This window comes from Dreissena polymorpha, chromosome 1 (assembly GCF_020536995.1).
Source record: "Dreissena polymorpha isolate Duluth1 chromosome 1, UMN_Dpol_1.0, whole genome shotgun sequence".
Taxonomy (NCBI): Eukaryota; Metazoa; Mollusca; class Bivalvia; order Myida; family Dreissenidae; genus Dreissena; species Dreissena polymorpha.
In genome coordinates this window covers 114,031,409-114,059,124 of record NC_068355.1, presented here as the reverse complement: position 1 = coordinate 114,059,124, position 27,716 = coordinate 114,031,409, and the positions used below count along the sequence as shown (strand labels likewise).

Below are 27,716 nucleotides of genomic sequence, written 5' to 3'. Positions count from 1 at the left end.
AATATGGTTCATGCCGGGTCAAAAACTAAGTCACGTGGTCACTTAGTGCATTTCAAGGATTTAGCAAGGTGTCCGCTCTCTGATTGAAATAGTTTTCATCCGATCTTCACTAAACTTGGTCAGAAGTTGTATCTAGACAATATTAAGGTCAAGTTTTAATATGGCTCATGCTGGGTCAAAAAATATGTCACGGTTTCACTTAGTGTATTTCAAGGATTAAGCATGGTGTCCGCTCTCATTGAAGTAGTTTTCATCCGATCTTCACCAAACCTGGTCAGAAGCTGTATCTAGACAATATCTAGGTCAAGTTTGAATATGGGTTATGCCGGGTCAAAAACTAGGTCACGTTGTCATTTTGTGCATTTCAAGAATTAAGCATGGTGTACGCTCTCTAACTGAAGTACTTTTCATCCGATCATCACCAAACTTGGTCAGAAGTTGTATCTAGACAATATCTATATGGGTCATGCCGGGTCAAAAACTAGGTCACTGGGTTACTTAGTGCACTTCAAGGATTTAGCATGGTGTCCCCTCTCTAATTGAAGTAGTTTTCATCCGATCTTCACCAAACTTGGTCAGAAGTTGTATCTAGACAATATCAAGGTCAAGTTCGAATATGGATCATGCTGGGTCAAAAACTAGGTCACGTGGTCACTTAGTGCATGTCAAGGATTTAGCATGGTGTCTGCTCTCCCTTATTAAAGAAGTTTATCCAATCTTCACAAAACTTTGTCAGAAGTTGTATCAAGACAATATCTAGATTTAATATGGGTCATGCTGGGTCAAAAACTAGTTCACGGGGTCACTTAGTGCATTTCAAGGATTTAGCATGGTGTCCGCTCTCAAATTGAAGTAGTTTTCATCCGATCTTCACCAAACTTGGTCAGAAGTTGTATCTAGACAATATCTAGGTCCAGTTTGAATATGGGTCATGCTGGGTCAAAAACTAGGTCACGGAGTCACTTAGTGCATTTCAAGGATTTAGCATGGTGTCTGCTCTCTAATTGAAGTAGTTTTCATCCGATCTTCACCAAATTTGGTCAGAAGATGTGTCTTAATGATATCTAGGTCAAGTTCAAATATGGGTTAAGTTATGTGTTGCTTAATTTTCAAAAATATATCATTTTGCCACTCATTCCATGGTAAAGTTATCAAGTTGTCCAAAACCTTCAGACGGGCGTATCTTATGACAGTTTGGCACTCTTGTTTACTTTTAAAACACAGTATTAGGAGGCTGTCAACAGTTTGTAGGCTTATGTTGACAGTATCACCAGTAGACAGTGCAACTGGATTAGCAATCCTCTACTTAATGCCAATACTTCGAATGAAACAGCAAAAAATAGCGTATTAACAAACATACATTTCATTATGTAATAAATAGGATATATTTTGAAGGGTAATTTTTCCACATTTTAACTGAATTGTTGCTTTTTGTCCATTTATTGGTATAACTTAAACATTGATGGTTGCGATTTTGCCTTTACTATATTTTGTCATTACGAAATATGTATGCATCATGTGACATTGCTAGCATACAGGATGTCCCATCAAAAAAGTGAAATAACATTAACACTTTATGTGTCAAATTCTTTACAAGTGTGATGATTTGCATCTTTTGCAAGCATATTGGTTAATTATTCACTACAAAAATTCCTTAGCTATTGCTTTAATGGATATATTTTATTTAACTGAATTTTCAATTTTGTGGCCATAATGAACATTAAACAAATGTCATTTTGAGCATATCCATGATTAATTATGTTCATGTTGTTCCTTTTGGTAAATAAAGGTGAGCGTCTAAGGGCCTTTGGTCCTTATGTCTGTATTTACATTTGGTATTTTAAAGAAATTTATTAAAACAGATCTAATTTTGAAGAATTCAAGCGAAAGTTATGGTGTACTGGGTTGTTAACATTTATGAGTGTTGCTTTTATTATGCAAACACTTAAAGCATTCGGGTTTTAAATTGTATGTTTTAATTCAAATTAACTGAACGGGTTTCAAATTGGCAAAAAAAAGCATTGCCAAATGTTGATTTCTTTACCTGTGACTGAAACAGTTTAATAGAAGATATTTCTTTTTCACTATTTAATTATTAATTGTTCAAATTAAGACATTTTGTTGAAAAAATGAAATGAGTGTATCAGTAACTACTGAAACCATGCAAAGAAGTTATAAGGTAGTTTCAGCTGGTTTACATATTTAATGCCATCCTTAAAAAACTGATAGAGCAGTTAATAGCATATGACTGTTCTGTTTTCCTTCCTTCCATCTGTTTGCATGAGGTTAACCACAATTGACACATTCCGTCTGATATCAGTAATGTGCCCTATAAGCCTTTTTTTAATGGATAATGTCTTTGAATGCCATCAACATACCAATGTCACTTTACCATCAACATACCAATGTCACTACCATTGAATGCCATCAACATACCAATGTCACTTTACCATTTTGACCTTTACATTGACCAACTTTGGGCTAGATAAAATCAAAATTTTAAATTTGGTTTGTTCAAGATTTTGTCTTAACATGAAATTTAGACCTTAAGAATCGATTTGAGGCCATGCAATTCTTGTGTGTCAGTCAGGTTACCCCCCAAAAAACATTTTCTTAAGTATGGCCTAATTCATAATAATAAAATGTTTGAATTTGATGTGTGTACTTTAAGACAGGATGTTTGTTTTTTTACATCATTTTCTTATGTTTTTTGTTATGAATGACAAATTATGTATGATAAGATGGCCCAAGTTATGAGAATACACTGTAACTCCAATATAAAGCGCTCCGTTATAACGCTGAATCCAATATAACGCGGAGGGTGCTTGGATCCCATTTTTTCTCCAACCTTCCATTTGATTTCTGATTCAAATCCGTATTATGCAACTTCATGTAAGTCATGTTGATTGCTTTATTCAACCGTCCGTTGAACCGATTATAATCGCCTTGAGGTTAAACAACACCGACAGCTAATTGGTGTTAATCTGTTGTGTAATGTCAATAAAGGTGTGAAAAACTCGCGTGTCAGTGTTTATTACATGTATTCCTCATCAGAGCGGTTCAGTGCGATAATTTCCATAAGTTAAGTGCAAGCGGGATAGTTATACAATTCAAGTAATTCAAAACGATTGAAACATTCTTACTTTGATATGGTTGCAGTTTGACTATATTAAAAGAGCGGCTGTGAAATATACTGCCTACTGTATAAAACAACTTTTTCTGTCATTTCATTATCATTCTAGTATAATGTCCTTTAATCTTTCAGTTTGTGTATAAGAAATTAAATAATGCAGACGATTTATTTACTTGCGAACGCAGGGTACCGGCAATTGTTAACAGAGTTTCACTTTCATTTTCGCGCGGTATCAGAAAGTCCCCGGGAAACACGTTTTTTGCATGCGTATGACGCAATAAAACAATTTTTTGTACATGAGTCGTATTGCATTCAATCTAAATTTAAAGTCGCTCGCCCAATGAAAGCTCTGCCCCTGGTAATGCACTGTACTCTACATTTCTGAAAATTGCATATATGCGTACGGTTGTGTTTACAAATTTCTTAAACATATATCGTCATTAATGTTCAAGATTATTATTTTTTAGGTTGCAATTTTATTGGATTATCGGATAAATGTGCACATAAGAAAAGCGGTATGTATACTGTTATCGATACGATTCGATTTATATGCATGTATTTGCGTAAACACAGCATGGCAATATACATGACCTATATTATAGGCTATTCTATACCTGTTTTTTTTTATAGTGCCCTGCAGTAAATGAGCTCAAAACCTATAACGCGGATCCGTTATAACGCTGTTTCGCGGCTTGGACCCCATTGACCGCGCTATATTGGAGTTACAGTGTATTGTTTGAATTTGATATGCTATTCAGCAGGGTTATTTTTAAATCAAATTATTATCATCCTTTACCAATATATTTCGCTTTTGGTATAATAAACATATTATACACCCATGCAAAGTTTTCATAGTTTTGTTTAACCAACATGCTTAATTACAAGAATGCTCAGATTGTATGGGTTACTCAACTGTTAAGAGTAGTGTTGCACCTTAACTAAGCAACACCAGCCAATCCTGCCAGTCAAATATTTTAGTGTAGTTTATAAGAGGTTGATGACTCACAATTCCTGAATATTTCTCAAGAGTTTCAATACATAGTGAGAGTGTAGACATTTTCTGGGAAGATTTGATATAAAGCGCCTGGTGAAGTTTGTTGTGTGTATTTCTCATTGCATTATAAAGGCAGTTTTAATTTGGAAGACATTTCTTGGATAATCATTTATCTGGTTTATGAATTGTGGTAGGTATTAAGTTAACATACTAGTTGTTGATGTTACTGGAATACCATATCTTAGATGTTAGAATATGATTTTGCAATATTTTTATCTTAAAAATATGTCTGGTATTCACCACTTTATTTTGAAGTGATGTTTACAGATTTCTGAACAATTTTCTGATTAAGTTATCAACATCTTGTAGGTATTATTTCGTAAATGATTATTCAAAATATGTTTTATTTTCATAGATATTTCATTTAACAAAGGGGGATATGATTGATTTTGGGAAAAGGCATGGCCTACAATTTAATGGATTTTTTTTAACATAAATGATGATTAGGGAAATATGTCCAAGTTAAACTTGAAACTTCGGGAGAATTGCATGATTTTGAACACATTTTGTTGGCTGGAAAAAAGCCTTTTTATTTGGGAGACCTTGGGTCTATAATAAGGCGCGTGCTAAAGAAGGGGAAGAAGCCCTTGTAGGTTTTAAAGGGGCCTTTTCACAGTTTGTGGCATGTTTTGAAATAAGTCATTGAATGCTTTATATTTATAAATGTAAACATTGGATCTTAAAAGCTCCAGTAAAAAAACAAGGATAAAATTTTAAAAAGGAAACAAAAAAGTAGCCACAGCTGGACTCGAACCAGTGACCCCCGGAGTCCTGGAGTAACCTGGAGTAAAAACGCGTTAGCCTGCTCGGCTATTCTGCCAAGCATACTTGGTTTTATGCATTATATGAGCAATCTTCGTAGTTTCACAAAATTTAACGACATCAACAGAACTCTCCAAATTATTCAATCATTTCGCGTTGCAACGCTTTATAATATTGAGGTTTTTAAATCGTCAAAAGATGCATATATTGGCTATATTAGACCATGGTAAATGTTCAGTAATACTGTTTCCTCACAAATATCATAACTAAAACGAAAATTTGCGAATCTGAAACAACTTTTTTCAATTTTGTCAATTTACCAAACCGTGAAAAGATCCCTTTAAGGTACCAGTCAAACTATGTTAAGGTTTTTAAGTTTCTTAAATAAAAGTTGTTTTCATCAAAGTTGATTTGATTTGACATTTAATATTGATTAAAAATACAATAGGCTTTAGTTTAATTATTGAATGATTGCTGAATGAGTAATTTAGAAGATTAATAGTTAATGTCTGTGCTTTGCTTTAAAGGGGCCGTCCAACAGATTTTGGCATGTATTAAAGCTTGTCAGTAACTGCTTTAAATGCTTTATATTGATAAATTTAAACATTTGAACTAAAAATCTCCAGTAAAAAATAAGGAATACAATTTAAAAAAAGAAGAAAAAAACGTTAACCTTCACAGGGCTCGAACCACTGACCCCTAGAGTCATGGAAGCTTGGAGTAAAATGTCTCCCGACTTTACCACTCGACCATCCACGCTCACATCAAATGCGGAGGTATTTTTTAGCTATAAAAGTAATCCTCGTAGTTTCCCAAAATATCGATTCGCGACGAACAACACTTTGATCTGTTGGACAGTCCCTTTAAATTTTAATATAAAAGTTGAGTCAGGAAATTAATTGGTCTGCACTGAAGTAAAGCGGAAGAAAGGAATTTGACAAAGCATGAACCTGTGGTTTAACGTTTAATTTATGTATTTAGTAAAACTGCTGAATTCTTCATTAATTATTTTAACTCATAGTGTGGTATAGACCATGATTTAAAATGTAAACATTTTGTCAAATGAATGGAGACTGTAGTGTGTGTGTGAGTCATCAACATTTTGTCAAATGAAGGGAGACTGTAGTGTGTGTGTGAGTCGTCTTCCCGGATGAACATTGTATTTTTAACCCTTTGCATGCTGGGAAATTTGTCGTCTGCAGAATTTCTAAAATTAGCATTTTCTTCTATTTTTTTCAAAGAATACTATCAGAATAGCAAACAGTTTGGATCCTGATGAGACGCCACGTTCTGTGGCGTCTCATCTGGATCCAAACTGTTTGCAAAGGCCTTAAAAATTCGGTTCCCGCACTGAGAGGGTTAAAACAAATTTGTCGATTTAAATAAAGTATACGTGTATACATATCGTTAAGATGTAATGTTGGTTAAGGTTTGGTGCCAAGTGTGCAAATCTTTGTAACTGCTACATATATTTCATTAATTTCACATTGTTTGGGTTCATTGTTCAAATAATGATTGCCCATTACTTTGAGCTGCAATTAAGCAGAATCATTTCCCTTTTTTAGCTCACCTGAGCACAACATGCTCATGTTGAGCTTTTGTGATCGCCTTTTGTCTGTCGTGCATCGTCCGTTGTCCGTCGTGCGTTGTGGGGCGTCAACATTTGCCTTGTTAACTCTCTAGAGGCCACATTTATTGTCCAACCTTCATGAAATTTAGTCAGAAGGTTGGTCTCATTAATATCTTGGATGAGTTTGAAAATGGGTACATTTGCTTGAAAAACATGGCTGCCAAGGGGCGGGGCATTTTTCCTTATATGGCTATAGTAAAATCTTGTTAACACTCTAGTAAGGAAAGTCAGGTGACCATTTATTGCTAAAAAGTCACTTAAAAAAAAAAAAGACAAATAGAGTTTCTGCTCGGCAACTTGAGTTTGGAATGAGGTATTTTTTCTTTAATTTTGTTTTTTGGTAGCCTACGTGCAGTCCTAAGTTGAGTTTGCATTTGGTGCAAGTGGGTTCAAGGTTTCCGTTACAAAAAAAGAGTAGAACAAAACATTGTGTGTGTATTTCGAGGTTTATTTACAGGTCCATCAGCCTCTTCACAAGTTCATGTATACAACTGGACCTGCTCCATGTGACCTTTCATGATTTTTTTAAATTTTTGAGCCAAAGTAGGTCAAATTTACTTGGCTTCCCAGGTATTTGTCAAAGAAATGATTTTATTCAAAAAGATCCAATGCACTTGTGCCTTAATGTGGACTAGTAGACAATTTCGAGACAATTTGTGTCTGGTTGCCCTTCCATTGAGAGGACAAGGCTACTCCGTCAAGGGAGTGCTTACAATCTCCAAAGACCTCTCCTTGCCGCTCATAGCACAGCGCTGCCTTTATGGCTGCTCTAGACCTCGCCAGCCGTGGACACAATCCCAGACTGGTTTCCCCATTTCTTGTCTGCATCACAGCTCAATGTATGTACGCTCTATCCTCTATGCTCTGCTGCATCCCTCGCTCTTCTGACGATGAAGTGAAAACTACTATCCACCTATGGACTAAACTTAAAAAAAAAAAGAACTAAAAAACAACAACAGTTTTCTCTAATAACCTTAAATTTGGATGGAGATAGTGCGTTGTAATGTTGTTGGTATGCAACTTACATTATGACCTTGGTCAGGATTTCATTTGGGGCTATTTGGGTCAAGGTTACTGTTACTAAAAAATGAAATTGGTTGCAGCACAATTACTCAAATGTGGAAGGAGATATTGTGCTTTAATTTACTTTGCAGGTTGGTAAAATGTTAGAACTCTTATTTATTGTCATTTTTTGTTTAATTTTTAAATGTTAATTTTTTGATTATATAAACTATATTACTACAGATATTCTGCTCTCTCAGGTTGTCTATGTGATCATTCATTATATTGAGTAACTGACAGAAATAATATAATCACTGCACAAGAGAAGTCATGGACACTGTCTTGATACAGCTCTTGTTACATTTTCTATTGTGAAGTTGTGTACTAAAATAACTATTTATTTCATGTACTTTAGCATCTTTATATCCATATCATTATGAATTGTTAAAGTATTGGACCACTTGATAACTTTTTTTCTGACATATCAACATATAATATTATTAATATATAGAGTGTAACATTAAGTGATCAAAGGAAGCATTCACTAAGCAGCCACATTTTATACAGTGATAAGATTTATAGTTCTGTTCCTGACTCGCAACAATATCTCCACAAATAAGTTTTATAAATTCAAAACTGCAATGACTATTTTAAATATTTTAGTGTCATTAATGTACGAAATTATTTAACTATGCTGTTATTGATAAGTTTCCCTTTTATACATTGAACATATTAGAATCACTTCATCTGGGTTGTAAAAATGTGTGAATGGTACAGGCAATTTCTTGCTGGACATCACTCCATTTAAGGCCTAATATACATTAAATTTAGAACAGGTTATGATTTGAGTCTTAGTTATAATTATTATGATTGAGGAAAACTAATATTTATTATGTAAAAAACTGTGCTGTTATTGATAAGTTTCCCCATTATACATTGAACATATTAGAAACACTTCATGTAGGTTGTAAAAATGTGTGAATGGTACAGGCAATTTCTTGCTGGACATCACTCCATTTAAGGCCTAATATACATTAAATTTAGAACAGGTTATGATTTGAGTCTATTAGTTATCCCCCGCCAGAGGCGGAGGGATATTGTTTTGGCGTTGTCTGTCCGTCCGGCCGGCCGTCCGTCCGGCCGTCCGTCCGGCCGTCCTTCCGGCACTTTTGTGTCTGGAGCCATATCTTGGAAGTGCTTTGGCGAATTTCATTGAAACTTCGTATGAGTATATATATGCATAAGAGGATGATGCACGCCAAAATGGCATTGTACAACATCTGTTAAAAACAGAGTTATGGCCCTTTGTATCGTGAAAAAATGCTTTTTACTATAGGCACTTTTGTGTCCGGAGCCATATCTTGGAAGTGCTTTGGCGGATTTCATTGAAACTTGGTATGAGTATATATCCCCTGCCAGAGGCAGAGGGATATTGTTTTGGCGTTGTCCGGCTGTCCGTCCGTCCGTCACTTTTGTGTCCGAAGCCATATCTTGGAAGTGCTTTTGCGGATTTCATTGAAACTTGGTATGAGTACATATGGATAATAGGATGATGCACGCCAAATGGCATTGTACACCATCTGATAATAACAGAGTTATGGCCCTTTGTATCTTCAAAAAAATTCTTTTTTAGTGTCAAATCTAACACTTATGTGTCCATAAGTATATAGGCGGGGGATATCAATTCAACGAATTTGCTTGTTTTATTAGGATTGAGGAAAACAAATATTTATTCTGGAATAATAATTAGTATATTAAGAATTGTGACTTCCTCAGTCAAATTTAAACTGCAACGTTAATAATGTGTTACATGGTAACTAATTTGAAAGGAATGTGTAACCCTAATTGCTTGCATGAACAGAATAGTATTTTATCGTGATATAAAACATGACTGACTTGTGTCAGTTGTCATTGCAAATCTGTTTATAGCTTTATATTCTTAGAACCATGTGTACTATCATATAACTGTATTTGAACCAATGTTGTTGGTCACACATTGGGCTTTACAAAGAGCCTAGTGCATAAGAAACAAATATGATGTATATTTTTTGTTTGTTTATAACATAATTGCCCTGAGCTTACTTTCAACTTTGGTAACTTTTCCTTCTGTATTTTAAGTCAATAGATCTATTTTGATTTTGAAGTTTAGTTTAAGCCCCGGCGAAATGTTGTTCATGATTTCATGAACACTTCAAGCCAATCAAGAACTGTTCATGAACGGTTCTTAAAAAGTTCCTGAGCTTGGTTCATGAACTTTTGGACATGAACTGTTCTTAAGACATGTTCATGAACTGTTTATGAATTATTGTTGAACATTCCAAAGTTCATGAACAGTTCTTCATCTAACCATAAATACTTAGTGATGAACATTTCATGCACAAGTATTTCTAATGACTTTTCTGAGACAGACTTTAAGGATCCATCATGAATAATTCATGAATTCCTTTTGGCTAGATGTTTCATACATATTTTTGAAAGTAATATTGAAATGTCTAGCATACAAATCTTGTAGATTTGTGAAACCTGTGAAGTTAGTATGAATATGCATAGTACTTTCACCACTGTAAGTTAGAGTTCTTGACCTGTTCTAGAGAATTTTAAGAACATTTGTACAAGAACTGTTCAAGAACTGCCTTCAGGAACACTTCAATAACTTTTTAAGGACCTTTCCTGTTCTTGAATTATTCTTAAACTATTCTTGAACACTTTTAGAACTTTTTTGAACAACATGTTTCCTTCTGATGTTCTTAAACAGGTCTACACAATGTTTTTGAACGTATGATGGACTTTTTAAGAATCCAATATGTTCTTAAAAGGATCTGTCATTGTTCTTGGAAGACTTAAAAGACAAGTTTAAGACCATTTTAAGGACATCTTATTTCAAGAACAGTTTAAGATGATATCAAGAACTCAATGTACATTGCATTGCTGTTTTTACAAAGAAAGAATATTGTGTGCACAGGAAGTTGAAACGGAAGGCACATGGTTTATGTTATATTTGAAAATGTAAGTCTTTAATAAATTACCGGCTGAACTGATCAGCCATTGGTTCCATTTCAAGTTCTTTGGCACTGTAAGTGTAACCATTTCAGGGAAACCATTGATTAGTAAATGATTCTTGAACTGAAAATGAGACTATTCATAATCTTTTCAATACATGAATTATTCATGAACATATAGTGCAAAGTTGTATTATGAAATTTAAAGAGTATTATCAAACCACTTGTACCTCAGTTATTAGTGTTATATTTAAATTATTGTTATATGTTGCTATCAATATGTTAAGTGCTAATACAAGACTTGTTTTTTCTTACCCTGACCTGTTTGTTGAGCTTTAGTAACACTTATGATAACCTTTGCATAAATTGACAAATTCTTGTTCATGAATAGTTCATGAACACTTCATGCCACCTCAGTTCATGAACTCTTGAAGAACTATGGTTCATGAACTATTCACTTACAGTTCGTGAACAGAAAATGAGCCATTGAAAAATAGAAGGAAAATGTTCATGAACTGTTCGTGAACAGCAAAACCCTGAAGAATTTTTCAAGAATTGTGTTGTTCATGAACTGTTCAAGAACACTTCATGCCATTGATGTTCATGAATAGTTCATGAACATTTCTTGCCATAATGGTTCAAGAATAGTTCATGAACACTTCATGCCACACGGGTTCAAGAATAGTTCATGAACACTTCATGCCATAAGGGTTCAAGAATAGTTCATGAACACTTCATGCCATTAGGTTTCAAGAATATTTCATGAACACTTCATGCCATTAGTGTTCATGAACAGTTCATGAACTAAAATTTCAAGAACTTTTCACAGACGTGGCTCATTTTCTGTTCACGAACTATTCGTGAACAGTTCATGAACTCAGTTCACGAACAGTTCATGAACTGTTCACGAATTATTCGTGAACTGCAGAACAACATTTCGCAGGGGAGGACACTGACTTATCTATTGACGATCTTAAAGGCCCATAAACACTCAAAATCAACTAATAGTTCTTACAAAATCAACTAATAGTTCTTACAATATTTAGAAAAATATCAATGACAATGCTTCTTATTGCAATAGCAAAAATTTCAATGCTAAATGTGGTCTTGTATCAAAAACTCTATACAAAATGCTTGTTTTTATTGTCTCCTACCAGTTTCTCTGGAGGGGACTAATGGTTTGCGCTCTGTGCGTCTGTCTGTCTGTGAGTCTGTCTGTCACACTTTTCTGGATCCTGCAATAACATTAAAAGTTCTTTATATTTTTTCATGAAACTTGAAACATGGATAGATGGCAATATGGACATTATGCATGTCATTTCATTTTGTTCCTACATAAAAAATTCTGGTTGCTATGGCAACAAATATTTAAAAAATAAATAAAAAAATTCTGACAATGGTGGAGCCGGTAGGGGACATATATTGCTTGGCAATTATAAAGTCTTGTTTTTGTGTCTCAATAATTATATTCCATGTAAATTTCTGGCTACGATGTCTGAACTGTTACAAGAGAACGCGATATTCAGGCTTCGGGCAGTTCCGAAGCACAATGTAGTTCTGATTAATACATTGTTCTTCAAACACTGCCCAAAGCAAGTCTCATGTTTGCTCGTAAATTTTGTTAATACTGTGCCGGGCATTTAACAGGGACAAATGCTGCAATAATGATTAAAACGAGCATTTTGTATCTCGTTAAATCATGTTACCAGACCACATCTAGCGTTGAAATTTTGGCTATTTCTATAAAAAACGCTGATGTTTTATGGGTTAACTTAATTAACAAAAAATTAATACACTGTAACTCCAATTAAGCGTGGATGGCAGGGTCCAAGCCACGCAACAGCATTATTAACAGACAGCGTTATAAGTTTTGAGCTTATTTATTTAAGGAGGCTATAAAAACAGGTATAGTATAGCCTATAATATAGGTCCTGTGTATTGTCTTGCTGTGTTGTCATCCGCAAATACATGCATATAAACCGATATCAAACGATAACAGTATACATACCGCTTTTCTAATTTGCACATTTATCCAATAATCCAATATAATTACAACATCACTTACGAAAAAATAATGTTAAACATTTATGACAAGAAATATGTTTACGAATTTCATAAAGTAATTCATATGCCTTGCCATTTTTCAGAAAAAAATAGTACAGTGCATTATGGGACACAGCTTTCATTGGACAAGCGAATTTAAATTTAGATTGAATGCAATACGATACATGTACAAAGAAATGGAAATGTTTTATTGCGTCATATGCAGCATGTAAAAAACATGCTTTCCGTGGACTTTCTGATAACAGGCACAAATTTAAATGCATCTCTGTTAACTATTACACTGCATTAGCATGTAAATAAATCGTCAGGATTTTTACATTTATATTTCGTATACATACTGACACATTAAACATACACAAAGATCTTTTTATTTATCAAGCATGTATAGCATATAATAAACAATAACATACTTACACAGCCATAGTTTATACAATGAAATACAATACACAATAAATACAAAACATAAACAGGTACTCGTTTTAAATAACTTTAATTTTATAATTATTCCGCATGCAATTGCCTTATTGAAATTAGCGCACCGAACCGCTCTGATAGGGAATACATGTAATAAACACGGACTCGCGAGTTTTCACACCTTTAATGACATTACACAACAGATTAACACCAATTAGCTGTCGAGTGTCAGTTTAACGGACGGAAAAAAGCAATCAAGCTGTGATCGCACCGCCCCAGCCCCCCCCGCCCCCCCCCCCCCCCCCCACCCCCCCCCGCGTAATATTGGACACATTGTTATAACGGAACACACTATATTGTAGTTACAGTATATATATTTGTTGATCTTGAGTATTATTGTTACTTAACCCTTTCAGTGCTGGAACCGAATTTCGAAGGCCATGCAAACAGTTTGGATCCAGATGAGACGCCACCAAATGTGGCGTCTCATCAGGATCCAAACTGTTTGCTATTCTGATAGTATTCTTTGAAAAAATCCAAGAAAATGCTAATTTTAGAAATTCAGCAGACGACAGTTTAGCAGACGACATATTTCCCAGCATGCAAAGGGTTAAAGAAATAAGCTCAAGCCTTAGCTCCAGATAATCTTTTGCTCCAGTATGATCAATTTGACTTTGTGTTTGCTTACAATGGTTAAATTCCAGAACAACAGCCAAATAGTTCGATGTATTTAGAAACAAAATACACATTTATAAATTATACCAGACACAGCAACCTACTACACAAAAGCATCATCATAAAAAGAAGGTGAGACAGAAAATGTTGAAAACATTGATTACCCAAGAATAATTATGGCATCATGACAAAGAGGAGAGTGCAACTGGAATACATGATAAGGATGAGTTGATTAGGAATGGTGCAAATCTATAAAAAAAAAATACTAGTCCGATTGATTGAGAAAGTCAAGTGCTTCAGTTACGGGAAATGCACAAAGTTACCAACGCATAGTTTTGATTCAGTTCTAAACATTTCATTATTTGTGGTCAGAATGTTGATGTCAGGGATCAACGTGTTGAGTGAGCGAAATATTAAAAATGTTTATAGGAATTTAAGGAGTGCCATAATGATATGAGTGTTTATAATGCTGCATCAACTTATTGTTCATGTTAAGGTTTTATTTCCTGATTTCATGTATTTATGTTGCTATAGCTGCAAATGTTGAGTGTTAATCTTGACTTGATCATTGTCTGTTTGAAAGGGGACATTATTGTGTGTTTGGGTGGGTAGTGATGGATAGTTGTTTGTTGTGCTTGTATAATATTGTTGATATGTGTTTTGAAGTGGATGAGTGTTGGTGATTGTGTGCTAGGTAGGGCTGAAAACAATTTCTGAGTGGTCAGGAAATGACTTGTTGAATGTTTGTTGCCAGCAAGGGGTGAACGACTTGTTGTGAAAGCAGTCATTAAATTAACAAGATTTGAAAACTTCTATGTTTTTTAATAGCTATGAAACATTTTCTACAGATAATATGATGCACAATATTACAGTCAATATTTACAAAGCGGTATACTGCAACTCGAATGACATTGTTCAGGCCACAAAAAATGTGTTATGAATTAAAATGTGTTTACTTTGGAACACATAATTATGTTTATAACATGACCTACGCTCCCGGAGTGAAATAACATAATGCTCAATTTCGTTTTTTACACAGGTTTTATTACACTAGTTATATAACTGTGAAATGACGTCATTGTTGTGACGAAATGACGTCATTATTCCAGCGAATTTCTTCAGTTAAACTCTTTTACAATGTGAATAAAAGGTGAAAAGAGCATAAAATAAAGAGAAAATTTGTTGGTCATGTTATAAATAGAATCTTGGATTGTGGTCATTTTGTATTGAATTTATTAAACTGGTCATCTAAATAAAGAAAAAAATTCGGCAAGCTTCGTTTTTATCTTTATTTAGATGACTCGTTTAATGTTCTTTTATTGACTTCAGATAGCTATGTAACAATAATGAATTTCAATATTGGTGTGTCTCAATCTGGTATGGTGACCACTAACAAGCTAACGTCCGCCAAAAACAGTGATTCAACCCGCTTCTCACGACCCTGATTCAATCCCTATTTTTGGTTTAGTTTGGTTAATCGTGACATACCAGACAGGTGGGGCTTCCTCAGCTTTCCACCACAGCACAAGACCAGTCTAAAAATTCATTGTATAACAGGAAAATGAATAGGTAGAAATTGCAGCAACAGGTATATTCAATATTTGTCCCGTTTGTAAGTCTAGTAAGATAATTCAGTATGAGTGTTTGAACTATGAAGGTCCTCACATAATGCAGCCTCACGAGTGGAGGGCTGCATAAGGTTTTAAATACACACAGAATTATAAGTGAAAAAAATGCATCCAAATGAATAATTATGACATTTTAACCTTTTCCTTAGATATAAGGGATAAATGTGCACCATTATTTAAAAAAACAAGCACATGAAATATAAGGACCTTTTTTTAAGTACATCGGGGAGTATGGGAGAGGAAACTGTTGTATGGGGGAGGTAACTGTTGTATGGCCCTCATTGCACCCACACAAAAGAGTCTCAAATCATGGAGCCCCGGGCAAGTCAAATTAACACTAATTAAATATGTAATCAGCCAATTAGCCGTCTCATTGCCTGGTAGCAGGGAATGATATCTTGAAATATAGATGATAAATATAACAACTGTGATGTGGGTGTTGTAACGTATAGTGTATTAAGTTATATAAAACCTTTCCTATTAGTCTGGCTGTAAGATATTTTGGTATCAGATTATCACATTGACAGGTTTTTAATACAAGTATCATATTCTGATATTGTGCAAATGTAATGTGTCTGAATGTTATTGAATCACAAGGAAATTCTCTTGCCACAAGTATGTGTTTTCAGTTTGTTATCTCATTTGTTATACAGAATGATAGTAAGTTGAGTAAAGGACAGTTTTCTAGCCTTTTATGTGTGCAGAAATTTTCCCAATAGAACTTGTGTTGAAAAAAACAATCTGATGGATTAAAATATCTAGAAAAAGTGAAATTTATTACAGCAAAAATGTAAATCCCAATGTTTATTGAGCTTAAGTCTCAGAACTTAATGAATCATAAAATTGTCTTCATAATCTTCAAAGTAAAAAGTAACTAATTCAGTTTCAGAATTGATATTCCCTTCTATATAAACAACAGTCTTAACATGTAAGTTATTTGGATAGAAAATTTTTCTTAGAGGAAACAAAGTTTATTGCAGGAAGGACAAGATTCCTGGCAGCTAAATTTTCACAAAGATATTTTAGCTTTAACCCTTTCCCACTCAGATGCCAAGTGAAAATGGGTTTGTGTAACTCGCAGTCTAGCTGTTCAGGTTTTATGCTGTTAACTGCTCACTAGTGTTGTGAACGAAGCCTTAAAAACTTGAATCTAGTCAGAAAGGTCTTTAATTAAATTTAACTTTATATGGGACCACAAATGCGTCAAAATACATATCTTAGTGGAAGAGGGTTAATGGGTAAAAGGGTTAATGGACTGTAAGTTATAATGGGTAACTATTCCCTAGAGATATGGCCTGTTTTCTGGTGCAGGACTGTAAACTGGTCTGGTTTGTGGCTGGGTCTGATATATAGCCACTACACCGGCAAGTTCTGCTTTAAGTTGCCTTGTGAAAGGCTGGTACCATTTCTCATTTGCATGTGAATTATTCATCTGCAATGTTTTCTGGATTTTTGGGCTTAGAGTAATAGAAAACATCTGTGCAGTTGTTGAGCAATAACTTCAGGAAAAAATACTTTATTTCACATTTTATTGAATTATAGGCAAAACATGCAATGATGTTTGTTTCATCTCCTGAATTTGTCGGACATGAATCTTGCTCTCATGAAAAACAGGCTTTACTGCCTGTGTTTAAACCCTTTACCACTTAGATAAGCATTTTGACGCATTTGTAGTCACTTAGAAAGTTCAACTTAATTCAAGACCTTTCTTATTAGATTTAAATTTTAAAAAAGGCTTCATATCCCAACTGTTAGATACTGATGAGCAGCAAACAGCATAAAACCTGAACAGACTGCGAGATACTCGAGCTACTCGCTGATGACCAGTAGCAAAGGCCATGAAGTCATCAAGAAACATGATGGGGGTAGCTGATAAGCCAGTGTGGCTGTAACAAGATCCTGTCTTGGCTGGCCTGGCCTCCCTCCATGCTTTTCATATGAGCTTTGCTCTAGGAAGATGGAGCTAAACTCATGTTCATAGATTACTGTCCCAGATTAGCTTTTGCAATCTGCACAGGCATATCATGGATAAAACTTTCTGTTTTAATTGTATTTTTTATTCAAAGGTTACAATTTCTTAGCAATAATCCAGTTAATGCCTGAACTGTGTCCCTGATAAGCCTTCACAGACTGAATAGGCTAATATAACAGCCCCGTAATCCTCATGCATTATGCCCCATTTTTTCACAAGATCGAGGCTCATGAAATCAGCATGAATCACGACAGAGGCATCTGATAAGCCCTGGCTGGGCTGGTCTCCCTCCTTGCTCTTGTGAAGGCTTGTGTAGACTTTCAAACATTCACATGCTGCAGCTGTCAGACAGATGGAAATCAGATTAATGCAATTTTAAGTGGGAAAGCATGTTACGCTTTGTGTGAGTTATGTTTTGATTTATTGTGTTGATGTTGCTTTTCTAACAAGTATTTCAAGTATGTCTTTCTAACAATATCTCAAGTATTTTGGAGAAAACAGAAGTTAAACGTACAATGCATCTATCTTTGTGTACCATAGTGCTATTCATATTTTGACATGCATTTCTGTTGCTTTGAATTTTTGTAATGATAATTTCAGTGGATGAAATTATGGCTGACCTTTTTCTGTTTTCGCTAATCCAGTCGGCAGACTTGATAAAGATCTGCAGTTATCAATACACTACTCTTTTTGGCTGAATGGTGTCTAGAGAGGGTGTGATGAGAAGTCAGATTGTGTCAATAAATGCTACACCATACACCATGTAAACATAGAAAACCAGGAAACACATTATGGAGGTGAAGGGAGAAAGGAATTCTGATATCTGTAAAAACATCTATAAGGTCATTAAACTGTCTTGAACTGGTGGAATCAGAGTTGTTGTTGTACTTTATCGAGGGTTTATCCTGTGTTTACTTTGTTTATGTCTGTCGATGATAAATAGTTTGTTGCAAGGTCTGAAGCAAATTTTCCATCTGGAATGTTGGCCTTTTTGCAAGCAGTAACAAGTTGAAGGCATATGAATAAATGAACTGTTAACAGCTCCAAAAACTTCAGCAGAATAAGAGTGGTATTTTATTTTTTAGGAGGGGATATTTTTCCTGGATCTTTAGTGATTCTTCACCTAAGATAGTTAGTTAACAACTATTAATGTTTTTACCATTACATGTTTACTTAAACTGTACAGTCCACACAAGGTAATCATTAAACTGTACAGTCCACACAAGGTAATCAGGGACAACACACAGCTTAAAGCGGGTATATACGATTTTTTATATGTGTTTAATTGTAATATATTGATAAAATATGTTACAATAACACAAAATAGGCAAGAAAATTATACTTTAAAGCCGAATTTCATAAAATGCAGTAAAGACAATTTAGCACCCCGAGCCGATAGTGACGTACACATTTTCCTACAATAACCGAAGCATTCGTCTTTGTATTATAAACCGTTAAACTACGAGGGGTGTTCCAGAAGTTAGTGGATTTTCGCTATAACTTATTAGTTTGCTGGTAAAAGGCAATGAAATTTACATATTATACAAACCAATTATCACGGACTTTATATATAAGCTAAAGATGCATGAATTCCATAAAGCGCGTTTGAAACGCGTTGCCATAGAGACCTCAGTAACGACATGCGACGCACGAATGTATTTTATTATAAGTATGAGCGTTAAGCGAATTTAAATTTGGTTTAAATGTCGTTGATAAACAGAATTTACGGCAAATTTCACGTTACAGCGCCTAAGTCCTCCTTACAGCCCGGATTTGGCCCCTATGGACTTCCGCATCTTCCCTGAAGTTAAATCACAGTTGCGCGGTATTCGCTTTGCAAGTAAACAGGAACTTACAGTTGCAGCAAAGCGAATCGTGTTGTCTTTTGACGCTGACTGGTATAGAGACACTTTTGACAAGTTGATTTCCTGACACATAAAGTGCTTTCGCGTTGGAGGTGATTATGTGGAAAATATTTGACAGTTGTTAACTTCATAACGTCATTGACTTTGAACAGAAATGTTACACTTGCGTCGGTGTGCGCATTCTGCACATGTTTAAATCTCTGATATATATTTATTGTTTTATGTATTTCCATGATATTTGGAATGTAGATTTGGAAAGGACGAAATATTCTTAACATGCTATTTGTTTGTCCATTTATGTAACCAAATTAAAGTTATAGCGAAAATCCACGAACTTCTGGAACACCCTTCGTAAGTTTAGATGCACATCGTTCATGTATGGTATACATGCTGGCGAATTCGGCTGTACAGCCGTTTTCAATTTCAGAATTAAATATCTGGCTTATTTCGCATTTTTCGACACATGTTCTTCTTAACTTTTATTTTAATTTATATTGAAATATATATATAATAAGTTTTTTACACAGTTTATATAAATTCATAAATATTTGACAAAATAGTATATACCCGCTTTAAACTGTATAGTTGTTTCGAAGAGTACTCCCTTAACTCTTTACCACTTAGATACCTATTCAGGGGTCTAGTGAGTGGGCGATTTGTTCGCCCTGTGAATATTAATTTCGCACATTAATTTCATGAAGGCGAAGTATCATATCCCCAGTTAAATGATTTACTTTGTGCCAGACATTGACCGATTAAAATCAATTTGATGTGGACAATTGGACACAGGAGGATTCTCAGCCATAAGTTGCACCATTTATAGGTCATGCAAAGTTGAACATTCAAAAGAACAGTCTGGAGCTTTTAGACTTCTTAAAATTGTTCATCTCTGATGCCTTGATTAATTGCATTGTGCTGGCTACAAATAACTATGATTAAGCAAAGTTAAATGCCCCATTATAAAAACAATACTCAAGAATGATCAAATGGGAAGACCTAACCTAGCACTGGCAATAAATCTGGGGATCATTTACAGGTCAGATTTAAAATCTCTGCTCTAAAATGAGATTTTAAATGAATTTTTAATTTAAAACAAATATTTGTTACAAAATATGAATGTGATTAAATGTTGAATTGCTTAAAATTAACAAGGAAGTAAAAAGATTCTGAACTGTACTGGTTTGTTAAAGTTGAAGTTTATTTGATACACCTGTTCAGGAAAAAATAAAAATAACAGTACAATCATTATCAACAATCAGTGAGTGTTATTCACCTAACATGTCTTATTGTATAAAACAAGTGAAGAGTTGATTGACAGCTGAACAGAAACCACTTATCCTGTAAGTTGCTGTAAAATATACGTAAAACTAAGATCTATGACTCAAATGTACCATTTCTCCCAAAGATGTTACCAATTCTCCCTATTTTGGCTTTAGGGAGAAGTGACTTCTCCCTAAATTTTGAGCCTAGCTAGACCCCTGCGTTTTTGCACGCATTTAAATGTAGTCCCTTAGAAAGTTATAGAAAGTTCAAGACCTTTGTTACTCGATTCAAGTTTTTAAGGCTTCATCTTGAAATCTTGAAAGCATGAACAGACTGCAAGTTACTGTAATATTGTTCTTTATTTATGCTGTTTGCACATAGCCATTTAAACTTTGCTTCTAAGTGGGGAAGGGTTGAAAGAAAAATTCCGCAAAAGCCTATAGTGTTGTCCCTGGTAATCTTTTATTGGCAGGCTGTTCTTGTGTTATGCTGTTTGTACATAGCCATTTAAACTTTGCTTCTAAGTGGGAAAGGGTTAAAAGAAAAATTCCACAAAAGCCTATAGTGTTGTCCCTGGTAATCTTTTACTGGCAGGCTGTTCTTGTGTTATGCTGTTTGTACATAGCCTTTTACACTTTGCTTCTAAGTGGGAAAGGGTTAAAAGAAAAATTCATAAAAGCCTATAGTGTTGTCCCTGTTAATTCGTTACAGACTGAACAAGCTAATCTGGGAAAACACTTTACGCACAAAATCATGCCTAAATTTCCTAAAACAATTCTCATACATCATGTTGTATTAATGTTTTTCAGGGATCATTGGATGGTAGTAGTGGTGCCAAAAGTTTTGCTGCCAACACAAATCCCTTGTACGAGTTCACAAATTCATCAAGCAAGATGTCAGCCAACACAGATGATCAGTTGCTGGACTTCATGGGCGAGGCCCCTGCCCCTCAGAAAGATGTGAAGCAAGAACCGTCAAATCCCCTTTATGACTTTATGAACAATGAGACAAACATTGAACAGACAAATGGTTATGATGGAGACTTGTTGAATGGAGGAAATGAATATGAAAGTGGAAATGTTCATGAAGAAGTGAACGACAATAACAATTTGGATTTTCTGGACACAAGAAATTCTGAAATGATGGAGACCAGAAATACGGAAATGTTCGAAACAAGAAACACAGAATTTATGGATACAAGAAATACAGAAATCGAAGAAGCTGAAGAAGAGGCTCAGGATGAAGAAGATGCAGAAATAGTTGCAGATGAGTCAGGACCGTTCACAAGTGATGATTCTGGTGTTACTGTGGATCTTAAAGAAGTTGAAGAGCAGCAAAGGGCAACTACTCCTGAACCAGAGGATGATGAGGATCATGTGGTAATTATCTCCCATGTTTTAAACCTGTAATATTATAAACCTATACCTGTATTTAAAGGCTTTATTTATGTATGTCATGCTGCGTTTGGGTGATTTGGTAAACATATTTACAACTATATAGGGGAACAAAATGCTTATTCCTTCTATACAAAAGCTTAGTATACAAAATTTGAGAGAAATACTACCATGTAAAGAAATGAAGTTCATTGACCTGGATTTTAAGATCTCCCAGTTATTGCTTTAAGTTCAACAAGATGAAAATCTGTTATTGTTTAATATTACACACAGTTTACAGTTGTGTTACACTTATGTATGTGTCCCTTTTTCTGGCAAAGGTACGGTATTTTTTTCTAGAGAGTTTTGCAAATAACTTTCTATTGTCTTTGGAGCAAAAGTCACACAGATTTTAACAAATTTTATTTTTATGAAACTGTTCAACAATCAAAATGTCGATCTTGTAGAATACACACAACCTCTGACTTTTTCATGGTATCTGATAAAGTGCTTTCACATTTAAAAGAAATGCAAATTTGGCATCAAGTGGTAGTGTAATCAAAAATGCTATACCCGTAAGCTAAACCAATATTACCTAAACGTTGCTCATAAATCTGTATTTTTGGCGAAAATTTATTCAGCAATAATTGCAAGGTACAAATTTTGAGGTCGTGTAAGGTGACACTCCAGAGACTTCATTCAAAGCACAGATAGGTTTTGGGCTATGCTAGTGTTTATATGCAATATGAATAAGCAATTAGAGAGATTATAATCAACGTCTTTAAATGGTGTCATTGTGAACAGCTTTATTAACTTGTGGTTGGAGTTTGTTTTGGACTTATATACTTTAAAATGGTGAGTTTGTCATGTCACAATTTAATTTAAAGTTGTATGAGTGGCGTTTGAAATGAGTTGTTTTGTTTTAAAATGTAATGTGACTGTTGAGTTTTAAAATGAGATCGGCATTAAAAAGGAAGTTTAATTAGTTCACCTTGATCTATGTAAAGGTCTTAACAGTGTGTAAACTATGTTATATTGCTAAAAATACAAAAAAGAGTTCTTTATTAGTTTAACTGAGATCCATTGAAAATTGCATTAACCATTTAAATTATTAATTTAATTTTGCTTGTTACCTTTTGGCCAGTGACTCATTTGTTCATAAACTTAAAATATGCATGTGTAAATTAAGTGTTCATTATTGATTGCTTAAAAAGTACATTTTATTCTGGATAGAGACATGAATTATTTTTTAATGAACTTCCAGAGAAATGGGGTGCAAGAACCATGCTCATTGTCTTAATTAGTGTGTGAACATTTGTCCATTGGTCATGTGAAATGAATTTGAAATGTTTAACAACTTTAATTGATGCAGGTGAATTGGAAACATGTTTTATATCAATAAACACAAATTGCTCTTTTATTTAAGATATTTCTCATTTTGAGGTGTATTTAGTTCATGTATTTTGCTAAAAATATTTTGCTTGCAACATGTAATGTCATAACCTGAGTGTAAACCTGACCTGTTTTCCTGTAGTTGTGCTAGTATTAAAAGATAGAATTAACCTGGCCCTAATGAATAAATCTTTATAAATCTTTAAAATTGGTAGGTTATTCAAATTTTAGGTAAAAAATAATAGTATTCATACATATAGTTGAATACTAGAATGTAATACTAAGTCTATTCATGTATAGAACAGACACAATTCAACTTGCAGGAATAGCTTACTGGTTACTGCGCAAAGCATCTGGTCTGTTTTTTTGTTCATAATAGAAAAAAATATAACATTAAGCTTTTCCACCTGGTAAAAAAACATGCAACACATTTTACTGTTTTTTTACACACACCTTGGAAGTCTTGCCGAACCATTAATTTAAGAAAATTAGAACAAGCAAACTAGTAGAGAAGTCTAAATATAGCTTAGATGTATGGCTTTGTTGTGAGCCTAAACAATTTAGTATAGGTATATATCTTTATGTAAAATCAAATGGCAATTTCTATTATATGTTGCGTATTTTTATCATGTTATTTTCTGGTGGTTATGCGAGAGTGTATTTATAGATAAATTGTGTTAATTTTCTTAAATGTATTTTGTTACATGAAAATTCTAGGGTAGTAAAGTGGAAGAAGTGGTAGTTGAAAAGAAAGAGGAGTTTGAAGTAGCTGCAATCGGACCAGTAGATTTTGAGCAAGGACCAGAAACTGAAAGGACCAAAATTGAAGAAAATTCTACCAAAACCTCTGCAAATGTGGAAGAGGAAGTAGAATGTGCTTTTGAACCTGAAGTGGCCAAACCAGATGAAAACCAAGATGAAAATGTGGAAGATGTGGTAGAATGTGGTTACATGCATGAACCTGGAGTGGCCATTCCAGATGAAAACCAAGATGAAAATGTGGAAGAAAATGCAGGAAATGTTGAAGGCACTTTTGATGCACATGAAGTAAAAGCTGATGATGCTAAACCTAATGCTGACGACAAGATGACCAGTGCAGATGAAAACCAAGCCGAAATTGCTGATGAATTAACTGAAGATACTTCTGGTACTGTGGCTGAAGAGAAGGAAGACGTTGAAGAGGAAAAGGATGAAATGGGAAAAGAAGAAAATATAAATGCAGAAGAGGAAGTAATTGAGGAGCAGATTCCAATCCAGAAACCTAATCATGCAAAAGCAGAATATGAAACTCAAGATGCTGAAAAGTATGAAGATACCAATATAGAGCCAGAAGAGCTAATCCAGGAGATAGAAGAAAAGAAGTCTGTAGCAGAGACTGAGACAGTTGCAGAAACACAGATGGGAAATCAAGAAAGTGAGGAAAGGGTGGAAAGTCAGGCAGATGAAGATGAACAAGTGCAGAATGCAGTTGAATATGAGAAGCCAGCTTCTATTGTCGTTTTGGTGGGTTTGAATGAAAGCATGACATCTAGTATTAATGTAATTATATATCTGTCTTCTTAACCCATATAAGCATGGAATGGGTTTGTAAGTGTATTTATACAGTATGTGTGTAACAGCATCTTTCTTTAGGTCCCAGTTTTGCCTAACAGAAAATTCTTTCAAGATCTTGTAATTATATATATATTTTAAAAAGCATAAAGCAAAAAAATATGTAAGTAAATATTTGGTTACAATAAATTTAAGTTCACCTGTAATTTATACATGAATATCTTCTAAGAATTCTGTTAGGTTAAACACATCCTTTTTTATTGCTGAATCTATTTAAAGTACCTGCTCAATATGCATGATGTCTAACAGATTTATATTTTTAACTACAGCAAGCAATTGTGTGTCATTTTGCAAAGAAGCAAACTGTGTTATAAGAGTTGGTTTAAAGTTAAATCTTTGTAAACTTGAAAATTGTTCAAATGGCTTTGTACTTCGAGGTGATGTATTCAATAATATTAACATGAATGAACACATTTTGTATGTTATCAAATAGTCTTACATTGGTGGATACAATACTTTTGCTGTAATTAGAAATCAAAATCTAGTTTCTGCATGTTAATTATGTATTCAATTGCTATTTATATAATTTTCATTTTATTGAATGTGTATATTTAAACTATATATGCAAGAGAGACATGGTGTATTTAGCATGCTACTAACACTGAAACATATTGTTATTATAGACACTTTATTTGCAGGTGTTGTATAATGAAAAATATGAAAGATTGACCAATCATAGAAACTATGCTGGATACAGTCATCTATTTTCATGTACTCATGAAAGTTGATGATATAGACTCAAGATTTTGATGTGCTGCATTAAATTCAAATGAGGTGTTTAAATAGGCATGGTGGTTTGGTATTGTTTAAAGCAAATGTATACAGTAACAACACCTACAATTTATATGGTTAAACTTGATATCATTATCAATGAAAGGTCAATTTTATCATAAAATGCTGATAAATAGTTGTGTCAATTAAGTTCTGCATATTATTGTAAATCAAATATGATACCTCAAATATATTTTACTAAATTTCACTCCAATACCTTTCAATATTAATAGCTAGAAAGAACAATCAGTGTAGTTAAAGATGTAATGAATCAGGCATGGGAAAGTAACCATGATACAGGATTTGGAAATGTGTATATATGAGCCTTGCCCTGTGAAAAACAGGCTTAATGGATGTGCAAAACTGTGTAGTCCCCAATAAGCCTGTGCAAAATGTACAGGCTTATCTTGGATGACACTTTCCTCATTAACTGGATTTTGCTTAAGAAGGGAGTAGTCTTTAAACAGAAAAATACTTATGGCAAGTGACTCAAGTTAACTCAGCAGGCGCTGAAGTAGAATTAAATTGTCTGAGTAAATTGCATTTACCTATGAAATTATGGCTGTGACAGAAAGCTTTACTTTGTTACAATATTCATGAGAAAATGACCCCTCATCCAAGCTTTAGTGATGGATGAAGGGGCATTATTGGAAATAAAGCCTGAGGCTGAGCATGTATAATTTAGCATATCGTTCCGACGATATTTCTAATCGATCGCGATTTAAAGCATAAAAACAAATCGAGTATACCTCACTCCAACCGGAAGCGCTCTTCAATGGGAAGTCATAATTTACAGTAAAAAGAATGTTTTGTTGCATTACTTCATAAAGGGTGGGAAATCCATTGATTCCTTTTTAAACAAAATATAAAATGTTCAAATGGGATGGGAATATACATGCTCAGCCTCAGGCTTTATTTCCAATAATGCCCCTTCATCCATCACTAAAGCTTGGATGAGGGGTCATTATTTTCCATAAAGCCTTCTGGCTTTCACATGTATAATTTAGCATCTTTAAAAAGCAACAAAAACATTCTTTCCATAGAATGATATATAATACAACACAAAAAATAAAAAGTGTAACAAATATCAATTCCAAATAAGTATTGTCTTCCACTCTTATATAAATGCACCATATCTGTTATAAAATGTATAACAAATTCAAAAGCATTATGTATCAAACATATTTGATATTTGAACAACACAAAAGACCATGTCCATAAGAAATATTGTGTCTAATCAACATGAGAATTGAAAACAGCTTGGGAGAATGAGACATTTTCATTTGTTAAAGCCTTTCGAAGATAAAATTTTCGAAAGTTTTTATCCGACTTCCAGTCTGCAGTGTCCAATATATTTTTTAAACTACATCCTCTACTAAATGCAGCCGAGGTGGATGCACTTCTATACGAATGTGCCTTAAAGATTTCAGAATTGACACCCGACATAGTCAACACATCTTTCAACCATCTAGCAATGGTGCTAGAGGAAACTGGCTGAAAAGTTTTATATGATATAAAAAACTGTGACGATTTCCTAATCGTTTTAGTAACTCTAAGATAATGTAAAACAGTATGCATAACACATAATTCTTCTTTGTCATAATGATCTATTTTAAGCAGAAATGCATCACCCATTTTAGTCGTTTTCAATAGTTTAGGAAATGTAAACACAACTGCCTGTTGTTCCTTATACAAGTTATTAACATTCATAGAAACTAAAGTCTGTGCTCTTGGAGCTGTAGCCAGTGCAATCAGTGCTACCAATTTCAATGTCAACATTTTCAATGTCAGATTATTCAAAGGATAAAGAGACATTAAATATTTTAAAACAACTGATACATCCCACGTGAATCTATAACGCGGTACAGGTGGCTTACTATGAAAACAACCTTTAAGGTATCGTTTCACTAAGAAACAATTCTGACACCAAGAATTTCCGAAAAAAGGTAATGTCTGTAGAAGCATTGATTTGTGTGTGTTAAGAACTGAGTAAGATTTATTATTATACTTTAAATAATAAAGATAATCAACTACTTTAATTTCAGTCGTAATAAGGGGATTAACTTTCCTTCGTAAACACCAAAAATACCATCGTTTCCACGCCAGGT

General features: G+C 34.2%; 1 protein-coding gene and 1 long non-coding RNA gene across 2 annotated transcripts in view; both read left to right on the top strand.

Moving 5' to 3' along the window:
• LOC127845581 (uncharacterized) overlaps window positions 1-27,716 on the top strand; it is a 478,937-nt gene that overhangs the window by 185,923 nt on the left and 265,298 nt on the right. The gene's annotated exons all lie outside the window — the stretch shown is intronic.
• LOC127845225 (uncharacterized) overlaps window positions 1-27,716 on the top strand; it is a 155,722-nt gene that overhangs the window by 50,163 nt on the left and 77,843 nt on the right. The window contains 2 exon segments of the mRNA XM_052376031.1: window positions 21,271-21,840; window positions 23,944-24,729. Coding sequence (XP_052231991.1) covers window positions 21,271-21,840; window positions 23,944-24,729 — 1,356 coding nt within the window.